The sequence below is a fragment of the Dermacentor albipictus genome, chromosome 4, assembly GCF_038994185.2.
Source record: "Dermacentor albipictus isolate Rhodes 1998 colony chromosome 4, USDA_Dalb.pri_finalv2, whole genome shotgun sequence".
NCBI lineage: Eukaryota > Metazoa > Arthropoda > Arachnida > Ixodida > Ixodidae > Dermacentor > Dermacentor albipictus.
The window spans coordinates 104,370,185-104,386,604 of record NC_091824.1 but is presented as its reverse complement, the minus strand read 5'-3'; the positions used below and the strand labels follow the sequence as shown (position 1 = coordinate 104,386,604).

General features: G+C 44.4%; 1 protein-coding gene across 1 annotated transcript in view; it reads left to right on the top strand.

The window, feature by feature from the left end:
• Nucleotides 1-330: 330 nt before the first annotated feature.
• Nucleotides 331-16,420, top strand: part of LOC139059208 (trypsin-1-like) — a 29,724-nt gene continuing 13,634 nt past the window's right edge. Inside the window, exons 1-2 of the mRNA XM_070537313.1 lie at nucleotides 331-532; nucleotides 13,631-13,749. Of these exons, the coding sequence (XP_070393414.1) occupies nucleotides 478-532; nucleotides 13,631-13,749 (174 nt within the window). The 5' untranslated portion in view covers nucleotides 331-477. The remainder of the gene's footprint in view (nucleotides 533-13,630; nucleotides 13,750-16,420) is intronic.

The following is a 16,420-nucleotide window of genomic DNA, read 5'->3' as shown; positions in this document are numbered from 1 at the left end:
CCTCTCCCTTTGGAACATGCTCCCCACCGGCGCCGAAAAATGCCTTCTTAGTGGAAAGGGAGACGTTCATATCCTCGTCGGTAGGCATCCGCCCAAAACGAGCTATCCGATTGGCCTGCACCATAGGGAGCTTTCGCACCAGATATTTCGGAAGCCCACACAAAACGCGGAACCCGCACAAAAATACAGAAAGCAGACCGACCTCGTAATTAATTCCAGAGGGAGACTGATGGCACAATGAGCACACGTGCATTGCGCGTTGTTCTCGACGGCAAAGCAGGTATTAACCTCGGAATTATTTCTTTTTTTCGGCAACTGTACGACACCAGCCCGGAACCAGCCAGTGTTGTTCGGATGAAATGATGAACGCCAAGTGTTCCCGCAGATGCATATCTTTTGCCCTCAACGGTGCACAACGACCGTCTTCTTGGACAGCGAAGCAGATATCGATTCTTCGAAATTAGTGTTATAAGGAATATGCGGATGAGGATATTGTTGGCACTCGGAGTTTTCTTCGTGGTATCCGAAGCTTGTAAGTCACTTTATTTTGTCTTTCCTTTGTTAAAAAAAAATGTAACCTCTTGCTTTTGTATTAAACTTGTAATAGATGATAAAAGAAAAGCGCTCCCGTACAACTTTTACACAACTTTTGTAGTGCTAAATAAATGCGACTTTTGCCAAAATTGTGTGTCAGCGAAATATTTACATACGCGCGTAGTATCGTGATTCCTTTTTTTTTCTTCGTTTATATGCAGTTTAAATTCCGTACAAGTGAAGTTATGATTCTATTTCACGGACTACCTGTTAATTGCGGGGTTTAATGATGTGTGCTTATATTTCTTGCGCAGTGATTTCAGGAAAGTGTGCACACAGTTTCGTGACTACGATGCAGGCCGGAGTATACGAGCGAGAACAGTATCACGGTGTTGTACCTCGCTCCCGCGCAATTCACATCGCCATAAACGTTCGATATAGGGTATTACTACTGCGTCTGAGTTCGCTATAATAGGAATTTGGTGTATGTACGCATGAAAACTGCTCAAACGTTTCATATCTATGTTTATGCGCTGCCACTGGAAGACCAACGAAAACGCGCTCCGAAATAAACGCAATGTATACCCGACAAAAAAAACGATAAATTGTACCTTTTATTGCATGCAGTAAGTATCGTGCTAAGTTTGTAGCAGGAGCAGTATTCAGCCCACTGGAAATTGAATGTTATGTTGCTGTTCTTGTTGCTTTTTTCGCTCCACAATTCCTTATGTCGCTTAGCAAGTCGCTTTGTACCCCGCTGTCTCACTACAGGTTCAAAGCGCGGCCAGTGATAATAGAAGGTCGCGCAGGATGCTTTTGACCAAATTGTAAAGCGCCGACGATGTGAATTCACCGCTGTGACGGCCATATTTGCACATCTCATAACTTTCACAACGCTGAATAACGGTTTTTTTTTTTTTAGAAGTCCGCAATCGAACATGAATGACTGTGCTCTTTCGTCATGTTCACGCGAGATGCCAGCTAAAGTTGAATGAGCCCTCGGGTTTTGCGTGCCAAAAGAACGATCTGATTAGGAGGAACGGCAAAGTGGGGTATCCGAATTAATGTCGAGCACCATGGATTTCCTTACTGACCCCATAAATGTAAGTACACGGCGTTGTTGCATTTCGCCCCCCCCCCCTCCCCCTCTGAAAGTGGCTGCCGTGGCTGGGATAGAGCCTGCTACCTCGAGCTCGGCAGCGCAAGCAACAACCGCTAGGCTATACGGGTGTTTGAGCCAACTTCCGGTTTCTAAGGTTGACCGAACCCTCCGGGACTTTGATGACCATGGCCCCTAGCTGCTTTCATTCCGAATTGATCATCATCATGAGTATATTTCAATGTCCGCTGCAGGACGAAGGCTTCTCCCCGCGATCTCCAATTACACCTGGCTTGCGCTAGCTGATTTCAAGTAATGCCTGTAAATTTTCTAATTTGATCATGCAACCTACTTCTCTGCCGGCCTCGAATGCGCTTCACAAATAGCTCATACAGAGAAAACAAAGCAGTTACGTGTCGGACGGTTAGATCGAACACGAGTCTCCCAGCACAGGAGAGAGAGAAAAAGGGGGAAGAAATGAAGGAAGAAATGAGGAGATGTAAACTAGAATTTGTCCAGTTTGCTGCCCTACACGTGGGGATGTGATGTGAAAGAGAGAGAGAGAGAGAGAGAGCAGACACGAGTCCAGATCAATCACACGCATTGCACGGCGTGCAGCGTATACATCTACAGTCGGGGCACTCAAGTATGTCGCCTTCGTGTACTGCAGGAAAGCTCGCACGGCTTTCTGGGCTGCTGGGCTGACAGGCGGGGCTCTCGGGGCCTTAGATTAGGTGAAAAGGCCGATCGTACAGTCTACTCAAGGCAAACCGGATAGTCTGACTTTGTGTGTGCAAACGGGAACAGTGGCAGTGAACATGATGGATAATCTCTTCACAGCTGCACACGCCGCACATGGGTGATTAAGCCTGACGCTTTAACCATTAGGCCACGATCGCGCACTTACTTAGTTCGTGCCAACGTTTATTTGAGATGACTGGTGCGTGCGCCGCGTCGCATACCACGCGCGCGCGGACCAGTTCTCATTAGGCTACAGTCCCAGGAATGGAATGGAAGAATAACAGTCAGCCTTGCCACAGCCTTTTGCGTCGTACTTCTCTCTGCGCGCATCTCTCTGCGCGGTTATTCCTTCGACAAACACCAGGCATCATCTTCGCCCTCTTAAGATGCACTGTGTCCAATTCTCACAGTGCGCATTCTCATGAACTGCTGTTTGCACTTCGGCATAACTTGTTAAAGGGTGTAGCGTATAAACGTAATCATTGCGTGACACAAAAGATTGACTGCACGGTCAACATGCTCCTCAATCGTTTACGCTTAGCTGAAGCCCACACACATCACTTCTTGTGTCGCATCATATGAGGAACGTCTCCACATTGCAGTTGCTGTGAGAACTCCGACACTTCAGTTCAGCATATTATCATAGAATGCACTCAATAGGACTAACAGCGGGTTTCCCTGAGTGACCGTTAGAACGCCATTGACAGACGGCCTCTCATAGATGTGCAAAGTGTTTGGACCATGTTCATGCCCTGACAAGCGGAGCCGTGCAGTCAGCGTCCTTCACGATTTTCTAGTGGACACTAATCTCGTGGACTGCCTGCTAGTGACCCTTGTGTGTTTTGTCACGCAAAAGTTCTTTTTCTCAACTTATTGATGTCGCGGCCGTCTTGCCCTTTCGGCGATCAGGTTGATCTGCAATTATGTTGCTATGTACTTGTACGTATGCGTGGAATGATTTCTGTGGACTCCACTTTTGTTTGATAAGTAACCGTCTCAGGTACTACTAGACTGCACCTTCGGTGCTGGTGACCATAGATACGCTATTTGTATGTTTGTGACGTGTTCGCCTGTGTATAGTGCTTGCTGATATTTTCTTCTTTTTTAACAGTTTCATTTTGATTTTCTTCTTTGCCGAGTAACAGATTTTAAGATATCCGGCTACAATAAAGCCTATGCATTCCCTTTTTACGCATAAAATTTAAAAATCATATGCGCTTCCACAATTGTGGCAAGTGCAAACTCCATCGTGACAAATGAGACGACAATGCTGCGAGTTATGATGATTCGGTGTCGCGCAATTTCTCGCAAATTCTATGCCGCAGCTTTGGTTACGTCGCCGCTGCCGCTGGCGTCGTTCTTCCAGCCGGAAGCCGCGATATCCCTAGCGCACAGATCGAGCCGACTACGACGCTTTATATAACTTTTTTATCCAAAGGAATGAGCAACAGGTGACGGTACACCTGTCGTGTTCACAGATCGATGATGAGTTTTCGGGACGATGCAATCAGCATACAGATACGTACACAGTCGTCAAGTCTCGGTTTCGGGGAATTAAAATTGCGCACGAGGCGTTTGTGAGAGTGCCAGGGTACCCCCTCCTACCTACACGCCAGGTTTCTGCAACAGCCTATGCACTACTGAACACACGGTTCAGACTTTTTTTGGCCGAATCGGTTGACGAATTGTCGGCAGGTGTCGCGCATACGTGTTAACGTCGCAGCGTAAATCTCTCCAAGGGTCGTTGCTCCCCGCGCTCTGCATGCGTACGCGTACGCAAGCACTACGTATCTGTTCACCTCCCTCTCTCCTAATATACTGTGTGTGTATACGGAGGAGAAGAGAGGGGGACGTCGGAAAAATGTGTCTCGTTTCCGGAAGTCGGGGGGGGGGGGGGGCACTCGCGGGAGCCACTTCTGATCCCCGAGGCTCTGACTGAATCAACAGCAACGCATAACGCTTGTCGTCATGCCAGCATCGCACTTCCCTCAGGCAGCTCTGTGTGTTATGCTCTTTTTTGTTTTGTGTGCGCGCGCGCGGTGCGTGTGTGTGTGTGTGTGTGTGTGTGTGTGTGTGTGTGTGTGTGTGTGTGTGTGTGTGTGTGTGTGTGTGTGTGTGTGTGTGTGTGTGTGTGTGTGTGTGTGTGTGTGTGTGTGTGTGTTCTAAGGCACTGTTGGGTGCATCTTTCTCTTTTTCAGCGTATACTGCACTTTTCGCGCGCCATTACGTCCGTGGTTATAGATGCGAAGAATAAGAACGCACGTACATAAGCTCGCGCACGGTGATTTCAGGGATGATATGTGAGACCACGTGCTGGGGAAGGATCTTTCCTCTCTTGCCTTGCAAAGCACGTCGCTTGCGCAGAGGTTAGCATACTGGCTGAAGAATATGCCACGACGAAACAAAAATACGTGATACCTTCGCCTTGGCGCGAAGCAGCTCGTGCAGAGCTACGCATTTGTTATGCAAATAGGTATGGGAAGAGCGGCTTTTATGCGTCTAGCATGGATTCACTTGTGCGCTTACAGAATAAAAATGAAGAAAAGATACCGAGCGAACTATTACGTTACTACTATTGCATCTGACACGATCATCGTGCCTATGAAGCAGTTCTGGCTTCTACATATTGATGGCGCCGTTTGTACCAGAAGAATGGAAGTGGACAGGGGCAGGCAGAAGAGGTGGTAGCTTTCCTTTTTTAGCCATTTAAGCTTTCGCTTTTGCTTATTTTCTTGCTCCTGTTTGCTATTTGTTCATCGCAACTAAGAGTTAGAGATAGCCGGTCCTTCAGTGGTTCAGGACCACCTTTCCACATTTCGCAGTTAACAACCATCACTGTCTTCTTTCTTTCTTTTTTTTTCTTTTTGGCAGTGTAAAGAACTTCGTCTCCTTCTTTACACTCTTTACTATATATTTGAGAGAAACGCTTGGACGTAGTGCGAAACAGTATCAAGCTGCTGTATTCAGTGACAGCGTGAGTGAAGGACAAAGTACACAGCGCCTGTAATGCAGACTCCAAACAGGATGAATTGTTTAGCACAGCAATGTTTAGCACATCCAACAAACCCTTTATTGCCATAGCAATTAGGTGAACATGCCAGGCGAATTTCCGCCGTCGGCGTTGGCGTCGCCGTGAGGTTCCGTATAAAGTCCAAGAGCGACAGAATCCTCGCCGCGTTGTATGCTATATGTGCGAGTGACAGTGTGCCAGGGTGAACCGGCGATCGCGGCTCTGTCTCGCGCACGCAACGGAGGAAAGCGGGGACGAAGCGCGCCGCCTTCTGTCGCGCCCAAGGCTTCAAGAGTATGGGAGGGGGGGGGGGGGGGGTCATCGAGCGAGACGTGTCCAGGTTTGCTTGTGCGCGCGTGACACCATGCTCGTTAATTTAGTTATTATTCCTATGTTTACAAGTTAATACGACTGATAAGACAACTATTCTTATTTCTTGTAGCTGTCCACTGATTTGTTATCACAATCGATGCTTCACCTTTCGGGGGAAAGTGCAACTTTTTCTTGCAGGCGTTATTCTCACTCGCAGCTAAGGCTTTTCCAACTTTTCCGGTAGCAGGAAAGACAACGTCCGTAAGCTACGATGGGCGAGTTCATTCCGCATCGCGCAATCCATACACGCTGTCGCAAATGCACGCATTGCTAGAATATTCTAGAACTGAACATTTAACCATTTATTAGCGGTAATAAATGACTCGCTGCTTCACTGAACGACACGATCTCTGTCGATGGAGTGGAGTAAAACATCATTAGTGGCTCCGGCTATCGCGTGCCATCGATCATTCAGCTCTGTTCGTGGATTCAAACTACTAGAAAAGCTTAAAGGCTATGTGAAACGTACACGTCCACCACTAAATGACAGGTTCAGTGGGAACACTTAGTGCACGAAAGTTCTTACATCAGAACTATTCGTAGCAGCACATGCCAACAATTCGTGATGTTAGACATACCTGATAAGGCGGCCGGCGAATGGCACGCAGCCCCTACGAACGGAAAGCTTTGAGAGTTCGGCCTCAGAATGTCTTTCGACAAAAAAAATGTCGTAAACCTTTCACAAGCGCTCTGGCAACGTCCTTGCCAGGCACGTACCCAGGGGAGGAGGTGGAGCCCATGGTGGGCTGGCAGATCCTCGGAACCATATATACACGGGATATGGGTTAGACCAGGTGGAAAATAAAATCCTGCGAAACAGCGTCCATCGTCAGATCCTGCGATAACCGTTAAACCAACAAGCAATATCAATGTCACCCGTTACCTCGTCTGGTTTTTCTCTAACTGTACGGCACTTTTCGTGCAAAATTGGCAACTAGAAACAAAAGTCGCAAGGAGTTGAGAAATTAAGCGATCTTCTAAGGGAGAGAGCCGAGGTAACAGCCACACAGGAAGAAAAAACGAAAATTAACAAATTTAACCATTGTTTTCGAAAATATTTATAGTCACCATCTTTTTATTTAAGTAGGAAGTACAGCAAATGCCTCCGGAAGTGGAGAATGATTCCGTGTCTTTCGAATGACGCTTCTACAGTTATCAGCAGAGCCTCCTGACGTAGCCACTTCTCTTCTGTGCTTATGTGGGTGTTTTTCTAACCTTCCGCGATGGGCACAGCATGTCTAGAACCACAGCGTTTTGAGCTCTACGCGGCTGTACGGGAGTGGCGGCCACGCACCGTTACGCAACTTTCCAAATAACAATGCGAGTCGGTTTTGGCACCTAACTTTGCAAAGCAGTAAATGAGAGATCTAAAAGAACTGTGAGTGTTTCGCAAATATATATTTCTCTATATTTCTTCCAGAGCTAATTCAAAAAACGCTACTAGTAATCTTTATTTTACACTTTCGCTTGTTTACTTGTACTTGGCAGTGTTCTTCCTGCTTAACTTTCCTGCGCGAGTCCATTTGGTGTGTTTCCTTGTTTGCCACATCTCCCCCTACCGCTCTCTTTCTCTTTTTGTCCCTCTTAACCCCTCCCCTCGTGCATGGTAGCCAAAAAGAACTACCTCTGGTTAACCTCCATGCCTTTCTATGCATCCTCTTCTCTCTCTCTCTCTCTCTCTTGTCAAGAAAAGGAAAAGTGTATCTCACAGGTGCTATTGCGAGGTACACCGTATTTCATTCTTCTTTTGCGGGTTTACTTGTCTTTATCGCGAACGGTGAGCATTAATCACATTTGTACTAATAAACGTACCCCTCCCTTTATTACATAGAAAAGTTACCTTGGGTTGGGCCCCCTGGAAAGAAACCCTGGGTACGTGCCTGTACAACTTGCCCTTAAAACGTTAGTGCAATATATTTCGCATCCGCCAAACCAAGTTCGATGAGGTTAAGAGTCAGGATCAAAAGGACAAGCCACTCATTTTAACTTGCTGTTGGGTTGTTCTGAAGAAAGTCACCTTGCTCGTCTTTCATGAAACTGTTTTAAACGGCGTTAGACCATCTCCATAAGGCTTCGTAAGAGCTTGTCCCCACGCGATTTAGCTGAAACTGTGCGGGTGCCAGTTCGCGCTCGTTAATGCCTTGTTTGGATAAAACCGTGTGCTGTGTTATCATTCCCTGTTTTACACGCAGCCGCATTTGTCATTTTGATCGATGAGCGACCACAATTCTAACTGGAACTCTAAAACATTGCTCCAACGTTTTTCTCATTGCTTTGCCGTCACTCTCATTACACGAAGTCGGCACCAAATGGAGTACATGATATTTGAAGAAATAAACAAACAGACGACTCTAAGGGCGCTGTTGACCCGCCGATAAAGAAGCAGAAAGCAATGGAGGCTGTGCACTTTACTTAGAAATACAGAAGACATAATCCATGGGTAATTTGAATGTTTGCTCTGTGGCCAGCAGTGAAAGCAGCAGCTACGTACGCAATCTACTTCGAACTGAAAGAAAAACAACCTATCGCGATATATCATTGCGTACACTCGAGGCCTTTAGGCAAACACTGACGCTTACTGATTGGAGTGAGGTAACGGCTCTTACAGATGTGAACGCTGCCTGCGATAAGTTCTTGTAAGTATTTAAACATTGTCATTGCGCGTACTTTTCAGATAACATCCATTATGGCTACAAGAAAGCTCGCAAACCGTGCATCGCTCGAGATTTAGTCAACCTTATCAACCTGAAGAACAGGATGTTTGAGGCCCCCCTTAAGACTCACGACAACGAGATGTTGCGATAATTCAAATCATTTAGGAAAAAAATTAAGCAAAGATATTTCTAAATCAAAGGACAAATATTTTAGACGAATTTTTGACGGTGACTGCCTTAGTAAAAGTGACATCATCTCGAAAAAATAAATAACATATAGATTACAAAGCCAGTGTCAGACGCTGTCAACTACGTGGTAATAACGTTTTACTAAGCGGAGAAAAGCTTGTGAACAGTTTTAAGGACTTCTTTATACAGATATGAAGCACTGCTACAACCTTGGTTACTTACATCGATATCCCAAGATTACCACAGTATTCGTTTTTTTTTTAGCTTACTTCTATTTCTAACGTTACAACTCTTTTTGCTATCCTTAAATACAGCCATGGTATAGCAACGTGGACGGAATTGTAATAAAGCCTATTAAGTATGCACTAGATTTGATCGACCCTGTGATTACACACATATTTAAGAGATCTATTTCAACTGGTATTTATACAACTAATATGCAAGTAGCTTGAGTAACAGTAATACATAAAGGAGGGGACAAGAACAACTTTTTTAACAACCGCCGCCTTCTCAATTATGCCAGTTTTTTCGAAAGGCCTTGAGAATGTTGAGAATGTTGAGAACCCGCACCTAAAATTTCAGTTAAAAATTTAACCTCCTAACTAACCGTAAGTTTGGATTCAGGAAAAATCGCTCCTCAGAAGATGCGTTCTAGCTTCAGAAAACCTTATATTCGAAAACATCGAAAATAAGTCGTTGATGCTAGGAGTGTATCTCAATTTTAGCAAATCCTTCGATCGTGTCAATCACGCGATATTTCTAGAAAAAAAAATGGAACTATGTGGATTTCGGGGAGTTGCGTTGCAGCTTATTCGCTCTTACCTTGACGAAAGACTTCAATATACCGAAAAAAGCATATGCAACTCAAGTTTGAGACGAATTGCTGCGGAGTGCCACAAGGGAGCCTTTTAGGGCCTATTCTTTTCCTTCTTTATATAAATGACGTAATGAAAATAAACGCCAACTATCACTTTATCATTTACGCCGATGACTGCACAGTCTTCTTTAATTGTAAAAGTTGGTCAAGCATTCCAACCGAAGCCAGTGCGTTTTGGTTGAATCTTGATGAGCGGTGCAAAGCGAACAGCCTGATATTGAACGAAACAAAAATTAAGCGTATTGTATATCGTGCACCTGGAACACTGTCTGCGGTACCACAGAACCTTACCCTTGGTCCATACACTGTCCGTATTGAAAAATGCGTTCCATACTTGGCATCATCTTCAATGAATTCTTGTCATGGAATGACCAAGTAAGCATGATAACGTCAAAATTAGGTAAGTGTGCAGGATTAATGAACCGTCATCAACATACGCTGCAGTTTCAATAAATAGATTACTATACATTGCCTTTTTAACTCTTATGTTACTGCCTGCTGGTACGGGGTAAAATAGCGGAAGTTAATATATCCGCACTGAGCACGTTACCGAAAAAAATGGCTCGGGTAAGTTCAAATGCTTCCTTTCTACAACACCCTGCCACTGCACAAAAAAAAAACATAGGCTCGTTTAAATATCAGAGACGTATAATTACAGATTACTACGCTTTGACAAAAACGGCAGCCCTCGGCAAATCAAATACTTTTCTTAAACCTTTAGCGAAACGGCGCTCCCTATCGTTTCCGATATCAACCTTCTGGGCACGTTCCATTTTCACGCACGCAGTACGGAGTGCTCCGGATCCGACCTGTCTTGCCAATGACATTAAATTATTATTATTATTATTTGTTTTGAACACATGTACACATATACACAGGTATTAGGAAAGGGAAAGCGAGGAGCAGGCTGGCAACTACTATGACTCACTACAAGCAGATAATTAATTCCTCACAAAAAAAAAGAATTAAGGGCATTGTTTCTGAAAAGTTTTAAACATGTCTTCTTTTATACTAGTGTTTCGTCACGCTTTGTATCTTATTTTGTAAATTATTCTTATGTTACACGCATGTCTTGAAGTGAATTTCTGCATTGCACCGTGAACAATACATTTTTCCGAGGAGTACATGTGTCGTAATCGTCAAATTACTTTTACGCAATGCGTCCACTCTAGTACAAATCTGCGATTGTGTGAAAATTGTTTCAGATTACAGTCTATGTTTGCTTATTTTTATTATAATTTCTTATGCTCAATATTATCAGTGCTGGACCTTGTCTTCACTGCCGATGGGTGGCTGGGGCTCTGTCAAGCTGTCATTAGGCAGGCTTTTCCCCGGTCATTTTTTTCGCTAGGTTTTCTGTTTTGGTAAAAATAAAGTTATTTGATTGATTGATTGATTGATTGATTGATTGATTGATTGATTGATTGATTGATTGATTGATTGATTGATTGATTGATTGATTGATTGATTGATTGATTACTGGGCACCTACTCCTCCCCCTCCCCTCCTTTGTCCCTCCGCTCCGTACATCGACAAAGACTTTGAAAGGCGCCGGGTACTGACATGAAAAATCCTTTTCTGACATGTGTTCAAAGTATTCGTGAATATCTCACGTTTGCTTGCTTATCCCTTTACTTGTTCATACATTCATGGACAAATTGTAGTTTTCCAAGATGATTGTGCCGTGGTGTATTTGTTTCCTCTTGAAACGTTTTCTCTTGAAAAGATCATGCTTCATACACCATCATCTACGACAGCCTTATTTAAGCCTACCTATCTCGACTAAGTTGCATTTCTGGCGGAGCGCAATGGGTGGTTTCCGAAAAACAGCGGCCATGTCATGTTTCTAGCTCCTGCCAATCGCTACCAACGCCTGCAGTACACGAAAGCATGGCGTTCGAGATTGCCTTCTGTTACTTCGATGGAGCCGTGTCTGTGGGTGCAATTTGGACACCGCTTATAAAGCAACCACTCTGTCGTCAAGCGTTTAGTCCAGTGTTCAGAACGCGTCAAGCCACACGTGGTATTGGGGTTCCAGAAACATATCTTTCCGACTTATTGCATTGACGGCGATTACAACACACCGAGAGGCCAGCTTCAAGTAACCAAAGCAAGTTAGCAGGAGAAGTTTGTTAATGAGAAATGTTGCGAACGTCTAATAATATTGCATCATGCTCGACTATTCGCAAAGTTATTCGTGTAATTCTGAGCAAGAAATGCTAAATATCGGACCTTCTACATCACTACCAGCGCCACTGCCAGCACCACAAAGATTTCACATGTAAGCATAAAATGTGTGGCGTCGTAGAATGATTGTTCCTCCTCCTAGAATAATAATACACACAGCTATTCTCACCAAATAGCGGCACACGTTAGTCGTATATTTGAGCTTCGGAGCAACTTCGTACCGTGGCCTTGACCTAGACCTATTGGATTGGGGTTGTTGACGTGCTGCACATAGCTGCGAGAGAGAGAGAGAGAGAGAGAGTGGTTGTGAAGTTGAGGACGGGCTATTTTTTGCAGCCCTTTAGGTATTACGACTCAGTGCCTTGGGTAAGGGGACATAAAGCAGAGAGAAAGAAAGAAGTTTTCGGATGCACCTACGTGCATCCACGTGCCACGTGCCAAGTGGGGTCCCGTATCGGCGGCACTAATCTCGGTGGTTGACATACGCTAGAGTGTTTTGCTGACCAGATGGCACGGACGACGTGTGTACAAACGACGCGCATGGAACACCGCCAAGTAAACCGTCGCTGCGTTCCCAATATCTGCTTCGCTGTAATGCGCACCGCGTTGGGCGCTCGGTGAAGCTCCGGCCACGTATGCTAAATGTGCTCGCTAAGCTCTTAACCAGCGACTGTCAATATGTTTCGCATTTATGAGTGCCCTCCATGGTCGCAAAAGGTAAAGAGAGAGAGATAGTCAGACATTTATTTTTAGAGCAGAGCGGTCTGTGGCTAGGATCAGGAAAAACAATGTGTGCCTCGGTACGTTGACAAAAACAAATCATCATGTGGGTCGATCCTGGTGATAGTGCAGAAAGGTTCCAAGCTCAATGGCACGTACTCCTGTGGTCTCGCTAGTCTGTGACGATTCGAGTCAGAACATCAGTGTATATGTGTAAAGTAAATAGTAATAATTAAGCAAACAAATGAAAAATAAGATAGATGAAACATAAAGGAAAATAAAAAATATATGAGGAAACATAAAAATAAAAAATAGAGACGAAAGAAACAAGGAATTTATGGGTTTTTGCCTTTATTCAACCAATATAGCATAGCCACCATAAAGAACTTAATATAGCTATTGAACAAAACAGCTTCTTTGGTCTTCCATCTTCACATAGTTGAAAGGCTCTGAATCTTTTTTCATCAGAGCACTTTTCCAGTCAGGGCTAACGGATGGGTACAGGTGGCGGGTTTCCTGAAAACAGGAGAGGTTGGTCTCCCACAGAACCTACATGTTACTCCACATGAAAAAATAGTCGGTGAAAGTTATGGCCATTTACACTTTACTTAAGTGCACTAGAAGTAGATGAAGACATCTACACGTGCACCGTGCGCACTTGTGTTAGCCGTGCGCGCGGTGTTAGCAGTATTGCAGCCCACCTAGAAAAGAAGTATTCGCATGGTGCAAATAACTATACCAGAATTTTATTTGCCTACAATCATTATAAACAATGGTCGTCTTTTTTTGACGGTCATATAAACTCGATTGTAATTGGTTCTAACAACTCTGCCGCACTGCGCGCTTTCCTTTACCGACACTTAAATGCAAGCAACGCCTTGGGACTCACTGAGTGCGCTCATTCAAGAGAGAGAGAGAGAGAATAATGCAGAGAAAGGCAGGGAGGTTAACCAGAGGCAGTTCCGGTTGGCTACCCTGCGCAGGAGGTTGGGTTAAGGGGGATAAAAAGAGAAACAGAGTGGAAGGGGGAGATAGAAAGAAAGGGAGACAAGCACGAACAAAGCGCGTACACTACAGAGCAGGAAGGGGGCGGCATTCTTAGAGTCTGTTGTGAAGCCCCGCGGACCGCAAGTTCAGGATTTCTATAACATAAGCCAAAAGACGCGGACCGTCAGTGCATGGTCAGTACAACTTATTCTGTTAATAATACCGACGTGAAAACAAAGTGGCTCGTCGTTTCCGTGCAGGGTTTCCATTCCCAAGGCCTCTCTACGAATGTGGACGCCGGCTGGTGCGAAACCGCGTCGAGACCAGCACCAGGATCGTGGGTGGACGAGACGCAGCGCTTGCCGAGTTTCCTTTCCAGGTAAGACCGGCGACAATTCACAGTGGATACAAAAATGCATTCTTTGTGTAACCATATTTTCACAGGTAACGTTTCACTGTGTAACTTAAATTTATTTAAAAAAGACTAGAGAATATAGAACGGTAAAGGAGATGTGGGAAAATCATTCATATAAAATCTTTATAGAGTTGTTTTCTTTACGCTGTGTAGAAATGCTCAGTAGAAAACTGAACCAAAAGGAACGGCACAGTGAAGTACGTTTCATACATAAAGCCCCACAAATAATGTCGTTCAGAATATTAGGATGAAACTACCAGGTTCGGCAAAGCACTGACTAAGTTAACTTGTATGAAAAACTGTACTATTGCCAATGAAATATCTCGAGAAAATAAGAAACGACAAACTATTTCTCGCACAAATAGATGCACCTGACCAAGCCCATCAGCACATACGGGCCTAAAGATGTTATCTTAGACACATAAGTAGAAGACCACACGAAAGTAGCGAATATTCTATGAAAACATTGAATGTGCAGGCGCTCTGAAGTATCTGTAGTACATACAATATTTTTTTGTAGCCAGGGATAACTTATAAGCCGCCTCCCTGTCAAATATAGTAAGGTGATGTGGCGTAGAGGTATCCGCATGTCATTGGAGTGCCGGTACACGTTCGCGGCAGAAATGTGCACTAAGCTTATACGCATCAAAAGGAACACCACGGTATTTGGGTGACACGGCTGTCCATTCTATATCAGCATAGTGAGTCGGCGTACATCCCCACAAACCAAACCAAAGGCCTGAGCATTTTGACCAATTTATCTGTGCACTAGAAGCCATACCAAATTTCATAACTCAATGATAGAACTTTGGCAATGCTTCGTGTGTCATGAGCAGAAAAAGGCAAGATCATGTGCGTAAGCTAATACTTTGTTGCCCAAAGTGTTAAAACCATGAATGTCACTACACTTGAGAATGTTTATACACAATGTCTCTAAATAAAGGGCAAATAGAAGTGGCGATAACGGACAACCCTGTTTTACAGAGGAAGGAATATATAGATACCGGCTCGGACAGATTACCGTTAACAATAATATTGGTAGAACAGTTTGTGTAGCACATGTGAACACCTTTATGAACAAGGGCGCCAACATTAACGTTTTCTTTAAGTTTGAAAAGGAAGGCGTGGTTGACTCGGTCAAATGATTTTGCTAAATCAATCTGAAGCAGTGCAAATTGGCCACAATGGGATGAGCGATACTGAAGAACTGTTCGGACTAGGTGTAAATCTGTTTGTATGAAACGGCCTTTTAATCCCCAAGTCCGATGAAGTCGTTTCTCTCGTGATTGCGTTTATTGGTCAATTGAAGTTAAAAAGTAACACGATGCTAATGGCATAATACAAATGCAAGTACAGCATATTTTTAGAGCATAAAGCAGAACTCGCTCCACCACCGAGACGACTGAACACAGCGTTGACGGTGCGTCCACTTGGTTTCATAGTCATTGCAGTGAAGCACAGTACGCGCATCAAGAAACACTGTAATCTTCTGCGCGCAAACCACGCATGTGTCGTCAGCTGGACAGCACTGCAATGCCGGCGGCTACAGCGACCGTGTGAATGTGCCTCTAGCGTCTCTGTCACTCTATTTCATTCGATTGGGTAACAATTTCAAGATTATTCATTTAATTTTAATGTGCCAATTTCTGTCGGCACAAAGAGTTCAAGCGCCAAAATTTGCGGCTTCCTCGAAAGCTTTAGCACGCCGCGTAGGGCCTTTAATGGCATCGCACAAGCTCCTCTGCCCTGCCCGTATAAAAAGCACTAACTGCATGCGCCAGTGAAATAACATCACCTTCAGGTTGTGAACCCTAATATTTGCAAATTATGGCTCAGAGGATATAAGGTAAAAGGCATTCGCTGTGAAGTAAACTTCTTATGACTGTTGTTTGCCACCTGCAATTATCAAAAGTTTTGGGGAAGAATTTAGTCAGAAGCATAAAACCAAATCAGAGAAGCTTTGGCATTTCAATAATATAGCATATATTCAAGTATACCGATGCATCCATATGAACACGCCAATGCCAACGACGACGATGAAAATTCGCTTGGAATGTACAAATAATTGCTATCGCAATAATTCGGCAGCATTTTACACTCCTGAAACATTCCTGTAACACGTGAAGGTGAAAGCCTGCTGCACACAGGCTAATGCATTGAGTTATACGATCATAGGGGCGAGACTTCTTGCAAGACATAACGAGAGGCAGTGTGAAATAAACGTATGTCACTGTAGTCGACCTCCTCAATGACACATGCGAGCACTTAACGCCCTACGTGTAGGTTTTTTCGTTCGTTCTTTCTTTCATTCCTTCTTTCGTTATTTCTTTCTTTCCATCGTTCTTACTTTCAATCGTCCCTTCATTCATACTCAGCGATTGCATCTTTGCTTGCTTACGAGGGTATGAGCCATTCCTGATGATCATACTTTTTGCATCACTGCACTAGACGCCGCTTTTTTCGGGTATGAGCGATTGCAGCGAGTCGCTCAAGGCTGTCGCCTTAATAAACAGCGAGCGAGCGCTCATAGCTGACGATGACGAAAAATTACAGAACGCGTTCGTCCCAGAATTTGGTTTAGCGTCCATCATTGTACTGTGTCGCTGTGGCGCGCTTCTTCAAGGTCAAGCCAGTC